The 19,809-nt window shown below is 44.4% G+C and overlaps 2 protein-coding genes across 2 annotated transcripts; both read left to right on the forward strand.

Moving 5' to 3' along the window:
* The first annotated feature begins 216 nt into the window (after positions 1-216).
* On the forward strand, positions 217-4,288 carry LOC129762054 (uncharacterized). The gene is made up of 2 exons (XM_055760034.1): positions 217-1,167; positions 1,230-4,288. Exon 2 carries the CDS (start codon positions 1,315-1,317, stop codon positions 1,921-1,923), a length of 609 nt encoding a protein of 202 aa, XP_055616009.1. The 5' UTR covers positions 217-1,167; positions 1,230-1,314; the 3' UTR covers positions 1,924-4,288.
* An 11,281-nt stretch (positions 4,289-15,569) lies between these two features.
* Positions 15,570-17,859, forward strand: LOC129782528 (uncharacterized protein K02A2.6-like). The gene is made up of 4 exons (XM_055789661.1): positions 15,570-15,713; positions 15,767-16,538; positions 16,685-17,674; positions 17,720-17,859. Exons 1-4 carry the CDS (start codon positions 15,570-15,572, stop codon positions 17,857-17,859), a joined length of 2,046 nt encoding a protein of 681 aa, XP_055645636.1.
* The last annotated feature ends 1,950 nt before the right edge of the window (positions 17,860-19,809 follow it).

Below are 19,809 nucleotides of genomic sequence, written 5' to 3' on the forward strand. Positions count from 1 at the left end.
GGCAGCATTGCTATAACCCAAACAAACATAAAAATAATTCATCCGTATTATGCAGCTTACTCTCTATCACATTAACATGCCCCAATGCAGTTTTAAATTGTTGAAATACGAATGAAAATTATTACTAGATTACTTATCTCACCCTGACTTAACAATTTTTTTTGTAATTTTCCAAGTATTTCCGCTAATAATAATATATCATCAATATCAAACAATTTTGATTCGCCTCAAGGCAATGGAACACCTTTCTGCATATGTCGATTAGGTTTATATCTCGGATGAATTTTAGAATGTTTGAATTTCGGATGGATTTTACAAGTCGATCTCGTTCGGGTCACAGAATGCAACATCGTGCTAATTTCAAACCCGATCGTGTTCCGGAATTAGGGGTGGATGTCACAATGGCCAACGGGAAGAAAACAGTTGCTGCAGGTGTCGGCAACGGCGGTAAGAAAGAAGTTTTTCCGTTGTGTTTGATTCACATGAATGTCGTGTCCAACATACGGTGGCCGTTGCAGACCTTTATGGTAGTATGTATTTGCTGAAGTGCAGTGAGAAGTCTATGGTTTCTGGTGTTCCTCGACACAACGAATTTTGCCAGCATACGTGGCACCGACTTTTCGGTCACAGAGACTACGATGTGGTAAATTTGATTAATAAGAAAGAGATAGGTACACAAATGAAAGTTTTCGACCGTGGGATACGACTGGTGCGCGAGTGCTGCCTAGAGTCTTCACAGTTACACAGAAAAGCATTCCCAAAGGTAGTGGAAAGGTATTGTTGAAACCACTGGGCACTGAAACCCAAGTGGCCGAATTCACTTCGTCTGAGTGACAGCAGCCCTGGCAACCGGAAAACAGTTTGAGCGAAAAACGTCAAAGGAAGCCATTCTTTTTCCGATCCAAGAACAATCCAGATCAAGACTGAAAAGTTCTAGGTGAGTCTAGAGATTAAATTCGTGGTTTATTTATTTTATTCAAACTAAAATTAATTAGAACGTAATTCCGTTTCCGTAATTAGTTTCAGGAATACTAAATGTGAGTTGATTTAGGCCATTTTGTTATTCCTTCAGTTAATTACAAACCTTACTTACACAGCGCTTGGAAACATAGACAGAAGCATCATAGAATCCAGGCACATTTTTCCGCAGTAGAAGAAACTAAATATGTACGTAAACAAACATACTTACCTTTATAATCTCGAACTAAAATAAACTTATATGTTTCTAGTTTGAGCAGATTCAAACCGAACTGCTACAAAAGGAGTTTTCAATTCTCAACATTTCTCATAAGATTTACCTATCCTCACTTTGAGATGGGAAGCTGCCGCTTATGTAATGGCCCGGACAACGAACAGATGGTTGCCTGCGACGACTGCGAGACATGGTTGCATTTCGCTTGCGTGAATGAATCACCCGGTGTGGAACATCGTGATTTCCGATGCTCGGAATGTGCCGCGAAGAGGGAGAAAAAGGGGAAAAAGTGCGGTAGCAAATCCGCGACCGGAACTGTTCCGAAACCCTTACCTCAGTTCGTGGCTCTCGACAATCAACCACCTACCGGTAACATAACCACGTCTACGACTCGAACGATTATCTCGGAACCAAGACGCAGAGTGAGAAATTCCGCCATCCGAGGGAGCGATTACAAATCGCTTGTTTCAAGAGTCAGCAAACGTTCCGCTGTTATGGAGCTTGAAATGCGTCGGATGGAAGAGGAATTGGCGATGAAGGAGAAACAGCTAGAGGCGGAAAAGCTAATCCGCGAGAGGAAGTTGGAAATTGAGCAGTTGATAGCGCAAAAACGATTCCAGCAGGAGAAGGAGCTGCAGGAGAGGCGACTGGCTCAGGAGAAGGAGATGCTAGAGAAGCAGCTGGCAGAAGAAATTGAATTTCAGCGGAAGCAGCGCACTCTACAAGAATAGCATCAGCGTGAACGTCACCAATTGGTGTTGGAAGAAATAGGAAGCGAAGACGGCGCCGTTGGGGGAGAATATTTGGACGACTTTTCCGAACACGACAACCGGGAAAAAGTGCACGACTGGCTAATCCACCATGTCAATCCGGATACGAAAGCAGCGGCTCTCAACGAAAACGTGAACGAGGTTCTGAAAGTTTACGAGGACCAAACGCCCAAGCGGAATCCGGAGGTACCGCGACAGCCGAGACATGTCGTCCCACTCCAGTATCAACAGGTCAACCGTCAATTCCGCAAGCAAGAATCCGTTAGGGATGAAAGCCAGAGAACTGAGGACGTATTGTCAACGTCGACGACCAGTTCTCGAGACGGGTCGGGGCCTACCAGGGCACAACGCGCCGCTCGTCAAATCCTTACCAAGAAGCTACCTACGTTTACCGGAAGAATTGAAGAATGGCCGCTATTTTACAGCAGCTATATAAACTCAACGGATGCCTGTGGATTCAGTAATGTCGAGAATCTTGTCCGCCTTCAAGAGTGCCTGAATGGTCCAGCACTCGAATCCGTTCGCAGTCGACTACTTTTGCCAAATTTCGTGCCACAGGTGATTAAAACGCTCCGGATGCTGTACGGCAGACCCGAGCAGTTGATTCACGCGCTTCTAAATAAGGTCCGGAAGGCGGATGCTCTGAGAAGCGACCGATTAGAAACTTTTATTTCTTTCGGGATGGCGGTCCAAGAATTATGTGACCATTTGGAAGCAGCTAACCTCCAAGATCACCTGGTGAACCCGATCCTAATACAGGAACTAGTCGAGAAACTTTCGGCTGCGACGAAGCACGAGTGGGTGATACAACTGGGCAACGATTGGCCTTAAACGAAGCTCGTACGGTGAAGAAGCTGTACCTTCCGAGACAGCACGTGAATTTCAGAGAGATTATCGGTCAATATCCGCACCTTCAAGGACTGTACTCGGCTAACCAAGCAGGAGAGGAGCCAAAGATTCTGATCGGACGTAACAATATCCATCTGATGGCAGCTTTGGAATCAAGAATCGGAAACATCAACGAGCCAATCGCTGTTAGGTCTCTCCTCGGTTGGACAATCTACGGACCTCGGGGAGCTTCGCACATTGAAGGCTTTTTAGGCTGTCACCGCGAGCTTACGAACAAGGAACTGCATGACGTGATGCGTGAGTACTTCGTCGTAGAAGAAGCTGAAGTCACAGTGAGCGAACTGTCTGAATCGGATGAAGTTCATCGAGCTAGAGATTTGCTGAAGAGAACAACCGTTCTTGTTGATGGTCGTTTCGAAACCGGATTATTATTTAAGCGGGATGATTTCGAGCTGCCTGACAGCTACCCTATGGCGCTAAAGAGGTTGGGTGGTCTCGAGCGACGACTGAAGAAGGATCCTTCCCTCGAACAGGCTGTATGCCGAAAAATCAAAAAATACCAAACGAAGCAGTATGCGCATAAGTTGACGGATGAAGAGATGGCGTCGGTGAATCCCAAGAAGGTTTGGTACCTACCTCTCGGCGTTGTTGTCAATCCAAACAAACCTGGCAAGATACGTTTGGTTTTAGACGCGGCGGCTCAAGTGAATGGAACGTCGTTAAATTCCATACTGCTTTCTGGACCGGATCTTTTAACATCGCTGCCAGCCATAATTCAGCAGTTTAGAGAACGACCGGTGGCTTCAAAGCGGACATACGCGAAATGTTCCACCAATATCGGATTCGGGAAGCTGATAAACACGTATTGTTGGAGTGCGACCCTGTTCTGTTACGATCACAGCCGGCACCCGTCAAAAAACCGGAGGCGATTGAAGAGAAATGATCGTGATTATCATTATACCTATAGTCGACTGAGAACGCAGTATACAATTGTACTTTTAACTCTTAATACGTGAAATACATGTTTATTCGTTTGTTACGTTACTTCCTCGGTTTACTCTCACATCGTAACAAAGTGGCGACGAGGCTGTAAGAAAAGTCGTGCCGGTAGTTTCCCGTTTTTCGTGAAAACAGGTCGAAAACGCCGCGTCGTGTTCCATCCACGTGTTTCCCATGCCGTTACCACAACCACCGGTGCCACCAGGCAGCAACATGGATCAACCGTTCAAGGAGACGATCTTGCAGCTGCTTTCCAACCAACAGGCACTGATGACCCAGTTGGCGGATCAGATGGCCAACATTCAAGGGAATGTCAAGAACACCAACCAGAATTAGCTAGTGCTAGATTCCTTAGTAAGTAATATTAGGCTGTCAAAAAAGTCCTGCGGTATTTTTTTTGAATTTTCATTTGTTCATAAAATTAGTTACAATCATCTGTTTCATATGCGTCAAATATGCGCCGTTTTGTTTGATGACTTGTTCCCAACGAGATGCCAACTTCATACTACCCCTGTTATAGAAGCTCGCTTCCTTATTGGCAAAAAACTCGGATAGCCAATTTTCACAGGCCTCTTTTGTGGCTAACTTCTGACTACCTAACTCGTTCGCCATGGACAAAAACAGGTGGTAGTCACTTGGTGCAAGGTCCGGACTATACGGCGGATGCAAAAGAACCTCCCATCCGAGCTCCCGGAGCTTCTGGCGCGTCACCAAAGAAGTGTGTGGCCTGGCGTTGTCCTGATGGAAGACAATGCGGCCTCTGTTTATCAAAGATGGCCGGCCGAAATTCTATAACCGCTATTAGGTATACTGGTGCTCCGGAACCAATCCGTTGATGCGATGTGATGTGAAACGAAGCCATACAGCCACACTGATTTACGTTTTGAAAGAGAATGATATATTTTTCAGCGGATCCGCGCGTTTTGTACTTTAGCGGTACACGCTCACAGGATAGAGAAAAATCGGCAGACTCAGCTAAAGGGGCGAGTCCAACGAGACGAACGAATGAGCGTTATAAGGCAGCGATGGCAAAAAAATACATTCATTCATACTGATTTTTACCTCCGACCGAGAAGGTCGTCTTTTTCAGCTCGGCGTTTTGGCGTTTTGGACAGCAGACTGGGACGTCTCCCGTTGGCGATTTTGAAGCAGATTCATTTAGCGTGGCAGCAGAAGGCGAATAAGAAAAGGCATCAGCTCGTTTTCGACCGTGGAGAGTGTGCGCTTACCGGCCAGCCGGAAAAGCGCGCGCTTTTGTGGCGTCACCGACGCTGTTCTCTTTCGCGCTTGTTTCAGTGACTAAATAAATTTATTACCATACGATTAGTGTAAATATATGCTCGCAAATACGCACGGTGAAGTGATTTAGCCCTTCAGGACCAAAAGTTGTAAACAACATAAATTCCATAGTGTATTTCTCTTGTTTTTTTACTTTTACTATAAAAGTGGTTTTTTGCGTTCTTCGGAGTGTTTTATCTCCCGAACCAGTGTTGTTAAAAATATTTTTCGGGCACATATCCGAATAGTGCTTACCAATTCTTGTGCTTACTAGAACCATTCTGCCGGCTATACCCACGGTGTAGCCAGGCAACACCATGGCATCCAGTAGCTCTGGGCCTCCAGGAGGCCGAGCTACAAATTTATATCAAGGGAAACCGACCCAACGCACCGCTCCAAAGTGGGCCGATCCTAATAACGGGAACCTGCAAATTTTGCTCCTACGTGCTACCGGAGAGAACGTGCTACCAACCAACCCGTTCATTGTTAGGAAAACAATCACCAATGCCGTTAAAGATTTCGATAGCGCGAGGCCTTCACGAGACGACAAGAAGAGGATGCAATATGTCTTAACATCCAGAGATGAAGACACTATAGGTAAGCTACTTCTTATTACCCAATTAATTGATAAGACACCTGTCGAGGTAATCTATCACCCAACACTAAATCAACTCAAATGCGTTGTCACCTGCAGAGAAGTAATTAATTTAAAGGAAACCGAAATTCTTACCGAACTTGCCGACCAAAAAGTGATCGAAGTCAAGCGGATCACTAGGAAAGAGAACGACGAAATCATACCTACAGCCACACTGATTTTGACCATTCGTGGCACAGTAATCCCAGAAACAATTTCCTTCGGATATCTTCGCATCGGGACTAGGAATTTTTACCCGAACCCGATGCAGTGTTTTAAATGTTTCCGTTTTGGACACACATCAAAACGATGCCAGCATGAAAACCCACTTTGTCGAAACTGCGGTAAAGAACACGAATCGGAAACAGAAATTGAGACGTGCAATGATATCGCATACTGTGTTAACTGCCAAGGGAACCATTCCTCTTCTAGCAGGAAATGCCCTGTATGGCTCAAAGAGAACAACATTACAAAAATTAGAATAGATCCAGGCATCTCTTATAAAGAAGCCAAAGATCTATTCAATATTCAAAACAATGGACAAACTTATTCTAGTGTCCTGCAAAACAGGCTGAACACCCTTCAAACTGAAACACCCACTGCTAGCTGCAGTAAATGCAAATGTCAATGCACCTCCGCCTTGACAAATTCCGACGCGAGTCGCGAAAGCACTCCATCTTCAATAGACACCACTATCACGGAAACCGATACCTCGACCACCGAATCAGAATATGATTCCGATGTTTCTATGGCAATCTCTGAGGCTCCAAGGAAAACCAAAAGGAAGATATCTTCCAAAGACACATCTTCAGAGGAGCTAAAAACCTCGGAAGATGAACTTCGACAAAATAAAGAGAAACAAAGAAAGAAGACACGAAACAATCAGGAATCAACGGAAACCACACCACAAAAAAACAACACACAAAATAACACACAAAACCAAAACACACAAAACACCAACACACAAAACAACAACACACAAAACAACAACACACACAATAACAATACACAAAACAACAACACACAAAACAACAACAAACAAAACAACAACAAGAAAACGACAAAAACACTAACTTCCTCCACCCCAAACAAAAATGACAAGAAATCCGGAAAGAACAGCACCCCTTCAAAGGGGAAATAAGATCCACCTTACTCGTCAATACATTCACTCCAACGAGCAAACTAGCTATTCAATGGAACATTCGAAGTCTCCAAAGAAATTTTCCGGAATTACAAACATTAATTTATAAATATAATCCCACAATCATAGCTCTTCAAGAGACTATGACGCAGAGAAATTTTCACAAAGATTCTATCAAAGGATACACCACTTATTTCAAAGAAGGACCCAACCCTTCATTCAACGGGGTTGCAACTTCAATAAAAATCGGCACCCCCCACAATTTTCTCCCCGTTAACACCGCTCTACAAGCAGTGGCAATACGAATAAACCTTCCTTTTCCAATCACAGTAGCCAGCATATACATTTCTCCTACGTCCGACCCGGCTCTTCTACGGAATCAACTGGACCATCTTCTAACCAACTTCCCTCCCCAGTTCTCCTTATGGGTGATTTCAATGCTCACTCATACGCCTGGGGATGTTCATACCTCAATCGAAGAGGTTCCATTTTAGAGGATTTTCTCTCCGATAATACTCTCACTCTTCTGAACAACGGCCAACACACCAGAATCAATTCTGCTTCTGGCTCTTCTTCGGCCATAGATCTCACCATCGTATCCCCTCAACTTTGTTCAAAGCTTTCATGGAACACTCACGATGATTGCTGCAACAGCGATCATCTCCCAATATGTATTTCCCTTGGCCAACCTTCTCCAGAAGTTTCAACAAGGCCTAGATGGAAATTTGAATATGCAAACTGGGCTGGCTATCAATGTGACATTGAAAGCTGCCTCTCAGCCAAACAAGATTGGACACCCGAGGACTTTTCCCAAGCCGTCCTTGAGGTTGCAATTCGGCACATTCCTAGAACCAGCGGAAATCCTGGTAGAAAATGCGTCCCATGGTGGACACCTGAAGTAAATAAAGCTATCAAAGACAGAAGAAAAGCCTTACGCAAGCTAAGAAAGGCCCATCCGGATAACCCATCTAAGCACACTCTGCTAGAGGAATTCCAAAGGGCTCGCAAAAATGCTAGAGCTATTATTAAAACAGCCAAGCATAATAGCTGGATTAAATTTGTCAACGATATTAATCCCAACACGTCGTCAAAGGAATTATGGAGCAAAATTGGCAGGCTTCATGGGAAAAAAAGGAACAACGAATACAACCTTCTAATCAACGGTCAGTACACAAATGATCGCAAAACGATAGCAGAGGCCTTCGGAGATTTCTTTGCCTCCACCTCAGCTAACCAAAGCTTCGATACTACCTTCCAAACTCGCAAGGCAGAATGCGAAAAAATCCCCATTGATTTTGACACCGATGCAGATTTTGACTTCAATAGAAATCTTTCATTCAAAGAACTAGAATGGGCTTTAAACAAAGCAACACGGGGCTCCACTGGACCAGATGACATCAGCTACCCAATGCTGAAAAACCTACCCTATCTTGGGAAAAAAGTTCTTTTAAAACTTTACAACAATGTATGGAACAGTGGAATTTTCCCAAATTGCTGGAAAGAGGGCCTAATGGTCTCTCTGCCTAAACCAGACAAGAATAATCACCTGCTGGACAACTTCCGTCCCATCACTCTTCTGAGTTGCGTCGGTAAAATCATGGAAAAAATTATCAACCGGCGCCTAACGACCTTTTTAGAGTCAAACAAGCTGCTCGACCCTAGACAATTTGCCTTCCGCGTGGGTAAAAGTACAGAAGACTGCCTCGTAGCTCTCGAAAAAGTCCTAGACGACGCTGCTGAAAGTAATCTGCACGCAGATGTTGTATCACTCAATCTTAGCAAGGGCTTCGATCGAGCATGGAGGTACCCAGTTCTGAAAAATCTTTTCAACTGGGGGGTTCGTGGTAGATTAGGCTTCTTCATCAAAGGGTTTCTGGAAAACAGAACCTTTAAAACAATCATCAACAATCACAAGTCTTCATTGAAAAACCTTGAAAACGGGTTTCCCCAAGGTTCAGTCCTTTCTCCAACACTGTTCAATGTTGCCATGCAACCTATTTTTGAATTAATTCCCGACAGTATAAACATTTTTGTTTATGCTGATGATATCACTCTTGTTTCTGTCAGTGGCTTTGGGCTAGCACAGAGAAAGAGACTTCAAAGTACAATTGATTCCATACAAAACTGGGCCCAAAACATAGGATTCCAATTTTCGCCAGAAAAATCCCGATTCATTCACATTGGCAAAACCCTCAAAAAGAAATCCGCCCTAAAGTTTAATCAAACCGAAATCCCTCAGAAGAGAACACTAAGATTACTGGGCGTAACCTTCGATACCAGGCTTAACTTTTTACATCATGCTCAATTAGTCAAAAAAACAGCGAACGGTAAAATGAATATCCTGAAGTCTATTACAGGAAGTTTATCCTCTGGACACAGAGAAACATTGCTGAAAATTATCAATGTCTGGTTGATCCCCCAAATTCTCCACGGAGTAGGCATCTTCAGCCGTGGTGGGGACAGAGTACTCAACGCCATTGAACCCATCTACACCAAAGCAATAAAGCTAGCAACAGGAGCCTTCATCACGAGTCCCACTTCTGCCGTCATGGCGGAAAGTGGCCATCTACCTTTCAAATACCTTGTGACAAGAATTATCACAGGTAAAGCCATCCGACAACTTTCACTTCCTGACAATGACCCCCATGTACCATTAGTAATTCGAGCTAAAAACTGGTTCAAAGACCTCACAAATCAGGACCTTCCCGATATATGCGCACTTTCAACTGCCACGGGAAGAAAATGGAACGTAAAACCGCCGAACGTAAATCTTGATCTTCTCAAGTCTGTCCGTGCGGGAGACCCTCCACCAAAAGTGAAAGCCTGCTTCAATCAACTCACGGCAACACACTTCAAATTCGAACACCAGGTCTACACAGACGGTTCTGTTAACTCCGATGGAGTTGGGTGTGGAATTTTCGAGAACAGATACACCGATAGCTTTTCTCTTCCACCGCAATGCTCCATCTTCAGTGCGGAAGCTGTTGTTCTACTAATAGCTACACAAGAGTGTACCCATGATCACCTTCCTACGGTAATTTTCTCCGATTCAGCTAGCTGTCTTCAAGACCTGCTCAGTGGAAACAGTAGACACCCATAGATAATACAGACAGAACAGGCTGCTTCAGAAAAAAACGTCTCCTACTGTTGGGTTCCTGGTCATTCCGGAACCCTCGGAAACACAGCCGCAGACAAACTGGCCGGTAAGGGTAGCAAAATAGAACCACCAGTTATACCCTGTCCTCGAACTGATATAGCTCGCTGGGTCAAACAGCAAATTCGCGAAAGCTGGAACATAGGCTGGTTAAATAGCCCTCCCACCCATCTCCATCAAATCAAAAATACCACACTTCCTTGGTTTGATCAAAACAACAGCAAAGAAAGACGGGTTTTAACCCGTCTTCGAATTGGACACACTTTTTTCACACACTCACACCTAATGAAGAAAACCGAAAGACCACTTTGCGCATGTAACTCAGCCCAAGTCTCAGTTAGGCATCTTCTACTAGAATGCCAACACACCAAAGATGCTCGTGCCCGACACAATATAGGTCAGAGTCTCCGAGACACTCTCAGTAGAGACGAGACACAGGAAACCAATCTAATTGCGTTTCTGAAAGAAACCGGCTTCTTTGGTAAAATCTAAAATACATTCTCATTTCAGTTAGTCACTTCACCGCCGCGTATAATATATAGATATAAGATATAGATACGTATACGATACGTATAGATACGTATAATATATGTAGATATAAGTAAATAAAATGTATATATATGTATACATGTACATGCGCATGCATGCACAGGTTTATGTACAAAATTACAAATCTAACAAATAAATTGGCGTATGTATGTGAATGCATCTATAAACATATAACATACAAAAATATTAAAACAAATAAAAATATATAAACATAAACATCTTCCATATATAACTCACAAATTAACTTTTTCCAGCATATGCAGCAGTACTATATAATCAAACAGCATACCTTTTAAACATATTATTATTTTATTTACTCAATTCTAACCACACTAATTCATACTTATCCAGCATTTTCCTAACACCATTAAACTAACTACATTTATAAATCACCCAACATCACATCATTCCTTCCCACTCCATCCCACCCCTTCTCCTTACCTTTCCTTTCCTTTTCACCCACCCCCCCACTCCCTCCCTTTCTCTTTGTTCTAGAGCTTGGTTCTACGATGCTTCGTCGCCGCTTTGGTACTAATTAATAACAATACTGAGCTGTAACGTACTCATATTAAACATCTTATATGGCATAGGATCCTTTCCTGCCTTCGCCCGGTTTTACATCTGAGCAGACAGGTCCGATGAATATGGTTTTTTCTTCGTTTTCACCAGCCTCCTCAAGACTGGTGCTCAATGGCTCTTCTCAGAGCTAGAGGCGAATGAACTGAAAAGTTTAAACCCTCTTAAAGCCAAAAAGAAGAAGAAGAAGAAAATACATTCATTACGATTTGTTCGCTCGTTGGATTCACATTCAGGCTAAAAAGGGTCCTTTTCAAGATCACAAAATTATCTTTAATCTAAAGAGCTTATTGTTTTGTTATCACTCGATATCCCCATCTTGTTCGGCTAAACCTTTCTGTTTAGCGATTGCGTTTGCCACTCGCCACAGCTTTCACAGTTGGAAAATTTCTTCCCATCCTGCTTGTGACATGTTGTACAGTAAATTACATTTAACGCGACGTGCCGAAGCACCGCTCAGTGTCGCATTGGAGGCGATTTTAACCTGTAATTGAACATTTGCGATGACAGTGGTACAGTGTCGACTTTCAATGTGGGGTCATAATTTGGACCCCGAACTCTATGTTTACAAAAATGTCCAACTAAATATGTCGCATTACAGGTCCGTCAAATTAGCTATATGTCGAGCTAAATGTAAATTACTGTACTTTCAATCTGGAAGCAATTTAAGAATTCTTGAAAATTGAATAATCGAGAAAGTCCCCAACCATCAATAAGCTCAGCACAACTGCCAAATTCTCATACTCATCATATCTTGGCAAACAAATTATGAAAAAATCATTTTGTGTTTTATTATTATTTTGGATAATATTTTAGAATGCATTGAACTGTATTTCATAAACTCTTTTTTGAAAGGTTTAATGGCACTGATAAGCGCCGTGTTTTATGGAATGGTTCCAATTTAGAAAACTTAGTACTCGTGGTTTTGAAAAACAGGAAGTGGGTTATATCTATGGTATAACCGCAAGGGTGACGTAGGACTATCGTTGATTTAGAGATCATTTTTTTGAAGTTGAATCTGAATTCATTCTGAATGAATGAATATTTGGAGAACTTCGAAAACGAGAGCGTTACGTTGGAGGCACAAGGTTTTATGCATCCAATATTGGATACGGAAATATCCTACTGATGGGGAAGAATAATCTTCAGAAGCTATCCTGTTAATTGCGATTGATTGAAAAACCACAAAACCAAATGTATTTGGTCACAGTGTTACATGGATAGAAAACATTCAAATAAACTCTTTCACATGAATGTATTTTTAAATTCCTAGAGGAACTGGCAGATTATTTTCCGGATCTTTCTCGATGCTGAACGGCATCCAAACGAAAAGAATTCCGTGCGTGTATGTGTATGTGTAGCGGCTGCTTCGATGGTCACCTTCTCTTCTCCTGAAGGATCGGCTTCTCTGTGCTCCCTCACAGTTTCAAACAAACTGCTTGCGTTTCAGGGCAGATCTCGATCCTTCGCCGTCCAGCACCCTCAGCAACGATGTTGTCTTGTCGATGTCCTCACGAAAAATGAATGTGTCTCACCACTAGAATATCGCTTAAGTATGCTTTTTGTGCGTTGTGCTCGCGTGGCCGAGTGGTTAGCGTCAAACCTAGCATGCCGGGGGTTCGGGTTCGATTCCCGTTCTGGTCGGGGAAATTTTTCTTCAAAAAAATTTCCTCTGACTTGCACAGTGGTCACGCGTTTTCTAGAGCTTGCCACTCAGAATGCATTCAAGGCGTGTTATTTGGCATAGAAATCTCAATTAAGTACTAATGAAAATGACGCAAGTAATATTACGTTGAGACGGCGGAGTTCCTCTAGGAACGTTAGTGCCATATAAGAAGAAGAAGAAGATGCTTTTTGTGCGTGATTGAATCGAGAGAAGGCGTGGTTTACGATGGCAATTTGGAAGGCAAACTAGAGGGGAATGAACTCTCTGAGCTCGGAACTTTCGGCGATTGAGCAATAATCGATTGCGGGCGCATACAATATTGGATACGGAAATATCCTACTGATAGAGAAGAATAATCTTCAGAAGCTGTCCTGTTAATTGCGATTGATTGAAAAATCACAAAACCAAATGTATTTGGTCACAGTGTTACATGGATAGAAAACATTCAAATAAACTCTTTCACATGAATGTATTTTTAAATTCCCAGAGGAACTGGCAGATTATTTTCCGGATCTTTCTCGATGCTGAATGGCATCCAAACGGAAAGAATTCCGCGCGTGTATATGTGTGTGTGTGTGTGTGTAGCGGCTGCTTCGAGATCTTCCCGGGGAACCGTTTGTGGCATCACTCTCCTCCTGATGGATTCCCTTCTGGCCTAAGGTGCACAAACAGGCTCTTGGTGACACCGTTCATCCGCGTTTTCATGATAAATGAAGAGCTTCACCACAACAGCGACAACATGCTCCAATCGCTGTTCAATTAGAACTGAGTGGATTTCCGAGCGGCGCTCGCTTATATACCGATTGGCGATTTCAATAGCCTGTTTTGAAAGCAAATTTAAGACTATTGAAACAAGTTTTTGGATCAGAAAGTAACAAGTATAGAACGCGTAGACATTTTATCTTTCGAATGAAGTGTTTATCATACCAATTTGTTGTTTTGGAGCTATTAACACTCAAAATCTCGGTCTCCGGCGTAACGCTTTCGTTTCCGAAACTTTGATTTTACACCCCGATATAGAAATGAAAGACGTAGTCCTACGTCAAAAAACCATTTCGAACGCCCTCGATGCCGCCTTGTTCTGGATTTGCCACCAAAGCAGTTTGTATAAAGAACAAACTTTTTCTTCTGCTACCTGCTGCCGTTTTGCGATTGCGTTTGCCACTCGCCACTCGCTGCAACTGCCTGTTGTTGTCTTGGTGTCCACGGAACCGATTGTGGTCTGTTCTGAATGCGGGTTTTCTTATCGTCGCGAGCAGCTTTGCCAGCTAACTCGATAACTTCGGCGGCCGAAACTATATATCGCCGGCTAGGTGGACTGGTGCACTGGTACTAACGCGCTCGGCCTAGCTACCCTTACGGAGCAATTGGCGGATACACCTACGGTGAATTGCAGACCAACACGGTTCGAGCTTTGTCATGTCCAGACATGGCTGCTCGTGTTGCTTTGTTGATTTGATGTGATGCGAAACGATGTGGTGTACGGTTTCGATGAGAATGATCGTTACGGCAGCGGAGCGGGGATTTTTAAGCTGACTGGCTGGCTCGAGAATTACGCATGTGTGAGACTGCGACCAATGTTTCGTTCATATTTTTTCTTTTTCCTTTCCAATCATGCTTCATTGTATTTCGCTGCTGCTCTGGTTGTCCGTTTTGGTCGGTACGATTTGAGGAGCACAAAATGGACCAATCAAAAATGGGCACATAGTGCATTTGGACAATGCTTGATATTTCACAATTATTCAATTATTTATCTCAAGAAAAATGAAATGTTATTCGTTATGATAGATGCGTAGATATATTTCCTATCAATTGATGCAAAAACCTTTGCGATCTATTGAGAAATGCTCGAGTTATAAGCGTTCCAAATCTTGTATTTTTTCCTACTTGTTCAGTGCCTAGATTTTCATTTCACCCCCTATATCTTCCGGTTAGACGTAGTCCTACGTCAAAACCATTTTCGGCAGCCCTGTTTCCACGTTCATCGCCGGTACAGGTGTCTCCAAACGGCGAAAGAAGAAAATGAAGATTCAATAACCTATTCCTGTAGAGTTAATCGAGCTTGTGTGGATTTCAAGCTGCAGGAGCTAAAAGAGGATCAGTTTAAGGCACTAATTTATGTGTGCGGGTTGAAATCACCTAAGGACGCGGACATCCGGATGCGCCTGCTGTCAAGAATCAACGAGATGCAGGACATCACGCTGGAGAAGATAGTGGAGGAGTGCAAAAGTATGATCAATTTGAAGAAATACACTTTGCTGATCGGACGTCAGGTTGCCTCCACTGCTACGACTGTTGCTACGCAAGCTGTTCGATCCAGTTCTCCCCATCGTAACTAACACAAGAAGAAGTTTGGCAGTAACAAATCCGACAAACCGAAGACACCGTGTTGGTCCTGCGGCGGAATGCATTTTTCCAGTGAATGCAGTTTTAAGACACACAAGTGCCGTGATTGTGGTCGTACCGGCCATCGCCCTTTTCTGTCACCTCTGGCGTGCCGCAGGGCAGTCACTTGGGTCCTCTGCTCTTCGTACTCTTTATTCACGATATTTGCGCTGTTCTCAAATCGCCTAAGTTGATGTATGCAGACGATCTAAAATTGTTTCGTGTAGTAACATCACGTATGGACTGCTGTGCTCTTCAAATGGATGTAGATACTCTGCTGGAATGGTGCTCAATAAATGGCATGGAGGTGAATATTAGGAAATGTCATGCGATAACATTTTCGCGACTTTGCTCACCAATCACATTTGAATATGCGATGGGGTCGACCGAAGTGGAAAGAGTTGCAGCCGTCAAAGACCTGGGAATCGTGCTCGACAACAAGCTAAAATTTACGCAGCATATTGCAACGGTCACCGCTAAGGCTTTCATCGTTCTCGGGTTCATTAGACGCCACACTCAGGCATTTAGAGATGTCTATTGCCTCAAATCGTTGTATGTGTCTCTCGTACGCAGTATATTGGAATAGTTTCGTACAACATGGAGGCCGTAGTTGAGGAAGAGCTGAAGCGGCTTGAAGATTTAGGCATTATCACACCAGTGACCTATGCAGACTGGGCAGCTCCCATCGTAGTGGTCCACAAGCCTGATCGGTCAGTGCGCATTTGTGCGGATTTTTCTACTGGGTTAAAAAGCGCACTTCAAGCGAACAGCTATCCACTTCCACTCCCGGAAAACATATTCAAACGTATGGCGAATTGTACGATGTTTAGTCACATCGATTTGTCAGATGCTTATCTGCAATTGGAGATCGATGAGGAAAGCAGGAATTTCGTTACCATTAACACCCACAAAGGGCTGTACCGTTTCAACAGTATTTCTCCCGGTATAAAGTGTGCACCCGGTGCTTTCCAGCAGATTATGGATGCCATGCTCAGTGGAATTCCTTGTACATCTCCGTACCTCGACGATATCCTTGTCGGTGGCCGCACCGCCGAGGAGCACAAGCAGAACCTGTACCGTGTCTTGCAACGTCTACAAGAGTATGGATTCACGGTAAAATTCGACAAGTGCAAATTCTTCATGCATCAAGTAAAGTACTTGGGCCAGCTGTTGGACACCGAAGGCATTCGTCCGGGCCCGGATAAGGTGAAGGCAATCGTAAATATGCCTCCCCCTCACGACGTTCCCACACTTCGATCCTACTTGGGTGCGATAAATTATTATGGGAAGTACATCCGAGATATGAGTACCCTACGTCAACCGCTGGATGAGTTGCTCAAAGAGGGTACCAGCTATCAGTGGTCCAATGTCTGCCTACGTTCTTTTGACTATACGTTCACTATAATCCTCGACTTCAAAGAGTTGTATCAGCAGATGCATCGAATGTGGGCATTGGTGCTCGCATTGCACATCGTTTTCCTGACGGATCAGAGAAGGCAATTTATCACGCATCCCGAAGTCTGACGCCAGCTGAGTCCCGCTACAGCCAGATCGAGAAGGAAGCTCTTGGTCTGGTTTACGCCGTTACAAAATATCACCGAATGATCTATGGGAGACAGTTTGTTATACAGACCAACCACAAACCGCTCCTAGCGATTTTTGGGTCAAAGCGTGGGATTCCTCCGTACACAGTCAACCGCCTTCTGACTATGCTTCTGTACGACTTCCGCATCGAATATGTTTCCACGGATCACTTCGGGCATGCAGACATCCTTTCTCGTCTAATCAACTCACACGTCAAGCCAGACGAGGACTACATAATCGCGTCGCTAGAAGTCGAAAGTGTCATCTGCAACATTGTCTGCCACTCTATCGAATATTTTCCCATCTCTTACAAAACGATAGCGAACGATACCTGTGAGGATCAGACTCTGCAGAAGGTCATGGAGTTTGTGCAAAAGGGTTCGCAATCTGAAGCTAAGTCTCTCTCCGGAACACCGGAGGTCCAGCAGTTCTTCGCTCGTCGAGTTTCGCTGTACGTCGCTCACAAAGTGCTGATGTACAGTGACCGGATCGTAGTCCTGAAGAAATTGCAGCAGAAGGTACTCCAGCAACTCCACACAGGGCACCCAGGCATCGATAGAATGCGTTCACTGGCCCGGAATTTTGTTTATTTGCCAAACATCGATGATCAAATCACCGCGCTAGCTTGTCAGGAGTGTGCCTCGGTCGCAAAAGTAGACACCAAGACGAAACTTGAGTCGTGGCCGACTCTCGAGAAACCGTGGCAGAGAGTTCACGTAGATTTTGCTGGTCACATCAACGACACATACTTTCTACTAGTGGTGGATTCATTCTCCAAGAGGCCGGAGATTATTCCGACCAAACGCATCACCACCGCTGCAACAGTGTCGAGTCTACGGAAGACCTTCGGGAGATTCGGTATGCCTGCGACGCTCATCAAGACAGCGACATACCCCGGTGCGTTTCCGTATTGGTGCGTATTGCGTTTCCTTTTCCGAACAGACCCTTCGTGTAAACCGGACGTGTACGTTATGGATGTGGGAACCTTTGGGGCAGCTTGTTCACCTACATCCGCTCAATACGTGAAGAATTTAAGTGCCTCCCAACATGCGGACCAATCCCAGACGCAGCAAGAGTTATAGTTCGCCGATACTGCTGAAGAAGCCATCAATCGAGCAAAGCAGGACCACTACGTGCATTCGAAAGCTGGATTCGAGCTGCAAAGCTGGGTCTCGAACGAAAGATCGTTCACTCGAGCACTAGGTGAACAAGAAGCTGATGATCGGGTGCCGCTGCAACCAAATGATGATGGAGCAACGGAACGTGTTCTTGGGATTATATGGTGTCCCCATGAGGATGTGTTTACTTTTTCGACAGCGACCGACAAAGCGGATTGCCCTCCGATGCTTAATGAGCCTTTTCGACCCGCTCGGATTCCTATCTCCCTTCACAATCCATGGCAAGATTGTTTTACAAAGCCTGTGGCGCACTGGTTGTGATTGGGGTCAGAAGATCGACGACGATAGTTACACACGTTGGTCCCAGTAAAGATCCCGCGTTGTTATCTACAAGGTGCTTCTCCGAAGGTCTACGAAGACTTACAGCTTTATGTGTTCGTCGATGCCAGCGAACAGGCGTATGGTGCAGCTGCTTTTTTCCGAATAACAACCGACGATGGTCCCCGGTGCTCATTGGTGATGGCAAGAACGAAGGTGGCCCCGCTGAAGCTGCTGTCAATCCCTCGTATGGAACTAATGAGTGCAGTGCTAGGCGCGAGGTTGCTGAATTCAGTTGAAGGTAACCACGAGCTGAAGGTAATGAAACGCACGCTCTGGACCGATTCGCAAAATGTGCTCTCATGGATCCGATCCGATCAGAGGAAGTATAAACCATTTGTGGCCTTCAGGATCGGTGAAATTCTCCTAGAGACGAAGATCGACGAATGGCGTTGGGTGCCATCAAAGTATAACGTGGCAGATATGCTCACCAAGTGGGACTAGGGCCCTTGCTTGGATTCGGACGGACCCTGGTTTGCTGGATCTCAGTTTCTGCAGCAACCAGAGTAGATGTGGCCGATACAGAAAACACCCGCACCAAACACGAAGACCGAACTTCGGGCATGTCATATATTCCACACATTGAAGGCTTATGAACCAATAATCGACGTTAATCGGTTTTCCCGGTGGAATGTTCTACTGCGTACGATCTGTTGCGTCTACAGGTTCCTTTCGAATTGCCGTCGTCGGATTAATCGAGCGTCCATCGAGGTCATTCCGGATGCTACCGAAAGAATGCGGAAATTGGCAATCCGTGATGTCAATTATTCCATTGTTCCGCTGAAGCAAGAAGAATACGAATTAGCCGAAGTTCTGCTGTGGAAAATAGCACAACGTGAGACGTTTGCGTGCGAAGTAGCTATTACATTAAAGAACCGTCAGCTGACATCGGAAAATTGGATTCCGATTGAGAAGAACAGTGTCATCTATCACTGCAAACCGTTCCTAGATGAGTGTGATGTATTACGGATGGACGGTAGGACGAAATATGCGGACTTTATTCCACACAAACGATTCCCCATCATTCTACCAAAAGACCACGAAATCACCGATCTGCTGCTAGCGGAATATCATCGGCGTTATGGACACGCAAACCGGGAGACAAAGTTTAACGAAATCCGACAGCGTTACTATATCCCGAAGCTGCGAAGTGGTGTGAAGAGGGCGATGAAAAATTGCCAATGGTGTAGAGTCAAGAAGAGTCGACCGCAAGTACCTACTATAGCACCTCTATCGGTTGAACGATTGATGCCGTTCCTGCGACCATTTAGTTACGTTGGCGTCGACTATTTTGGGCCAATCGAGGTGACATTGGGACGACGCGTAGAAAAAAAGTGGGTTGTACTTTTTACATGCCTGACGATCCGAGCAGTACATTTAGAGATTGCACAAAAAACACTGACTCGTGTATCATGGCCATACGGAGATTTGTGCTGCGTAGAGGCCCACCAATCATCATTTTCTCCGATAATGGTACCAACCTGAAGGCAGCCAACAAGGAACTCCAAGAGCAAATACGTCGGATCGGGACAGGCT

Source organism: Toxorhynchites rutilus, chromosome 1 (assembly GCF_029784135.1).
Source record: "Toxorhynchites rutilus septentrionalis strain SRP chromosome 1, ASM2978413v1, whole genome shotgun sequence".
Lineage (NCBI taxonomy): Eukaryota > Metazoa > Arthropoda > Insecta > Diptera > Culicidae > Toxorhynchites > Toxorhynchites rutilus.

Coding starts and splice junctions, on each gene's coding strand:
- LOC129762054 (XM_055760034.1), top strand. CDS start 1,315: ATGGGAAGCTGCCGCTTATGTAATGGCCCGGACAACGAACAGATGGTT.
- LOC129782528 (XM_055789661.1), top strand. CDS start 15,570: ATGGGGTCGACCGAAGTGGAAAGAGTTGCAGCCGTCAAAGACCTGGGA. Junction 16,539..16,684: donor GGATGAGTTGCTCAAAGAGG/GTACCAGCTATC, acceptor CTGACGGATCAG/AGAAGGCAATTTATCACGCA. Junction 17,675..17,719: donor CAAGACAGCGACATACCCCG/GTGCGTTTCCGT, acceptor TTTTCCGAACAG/ACCCTTCGTGTAAACCGGAC.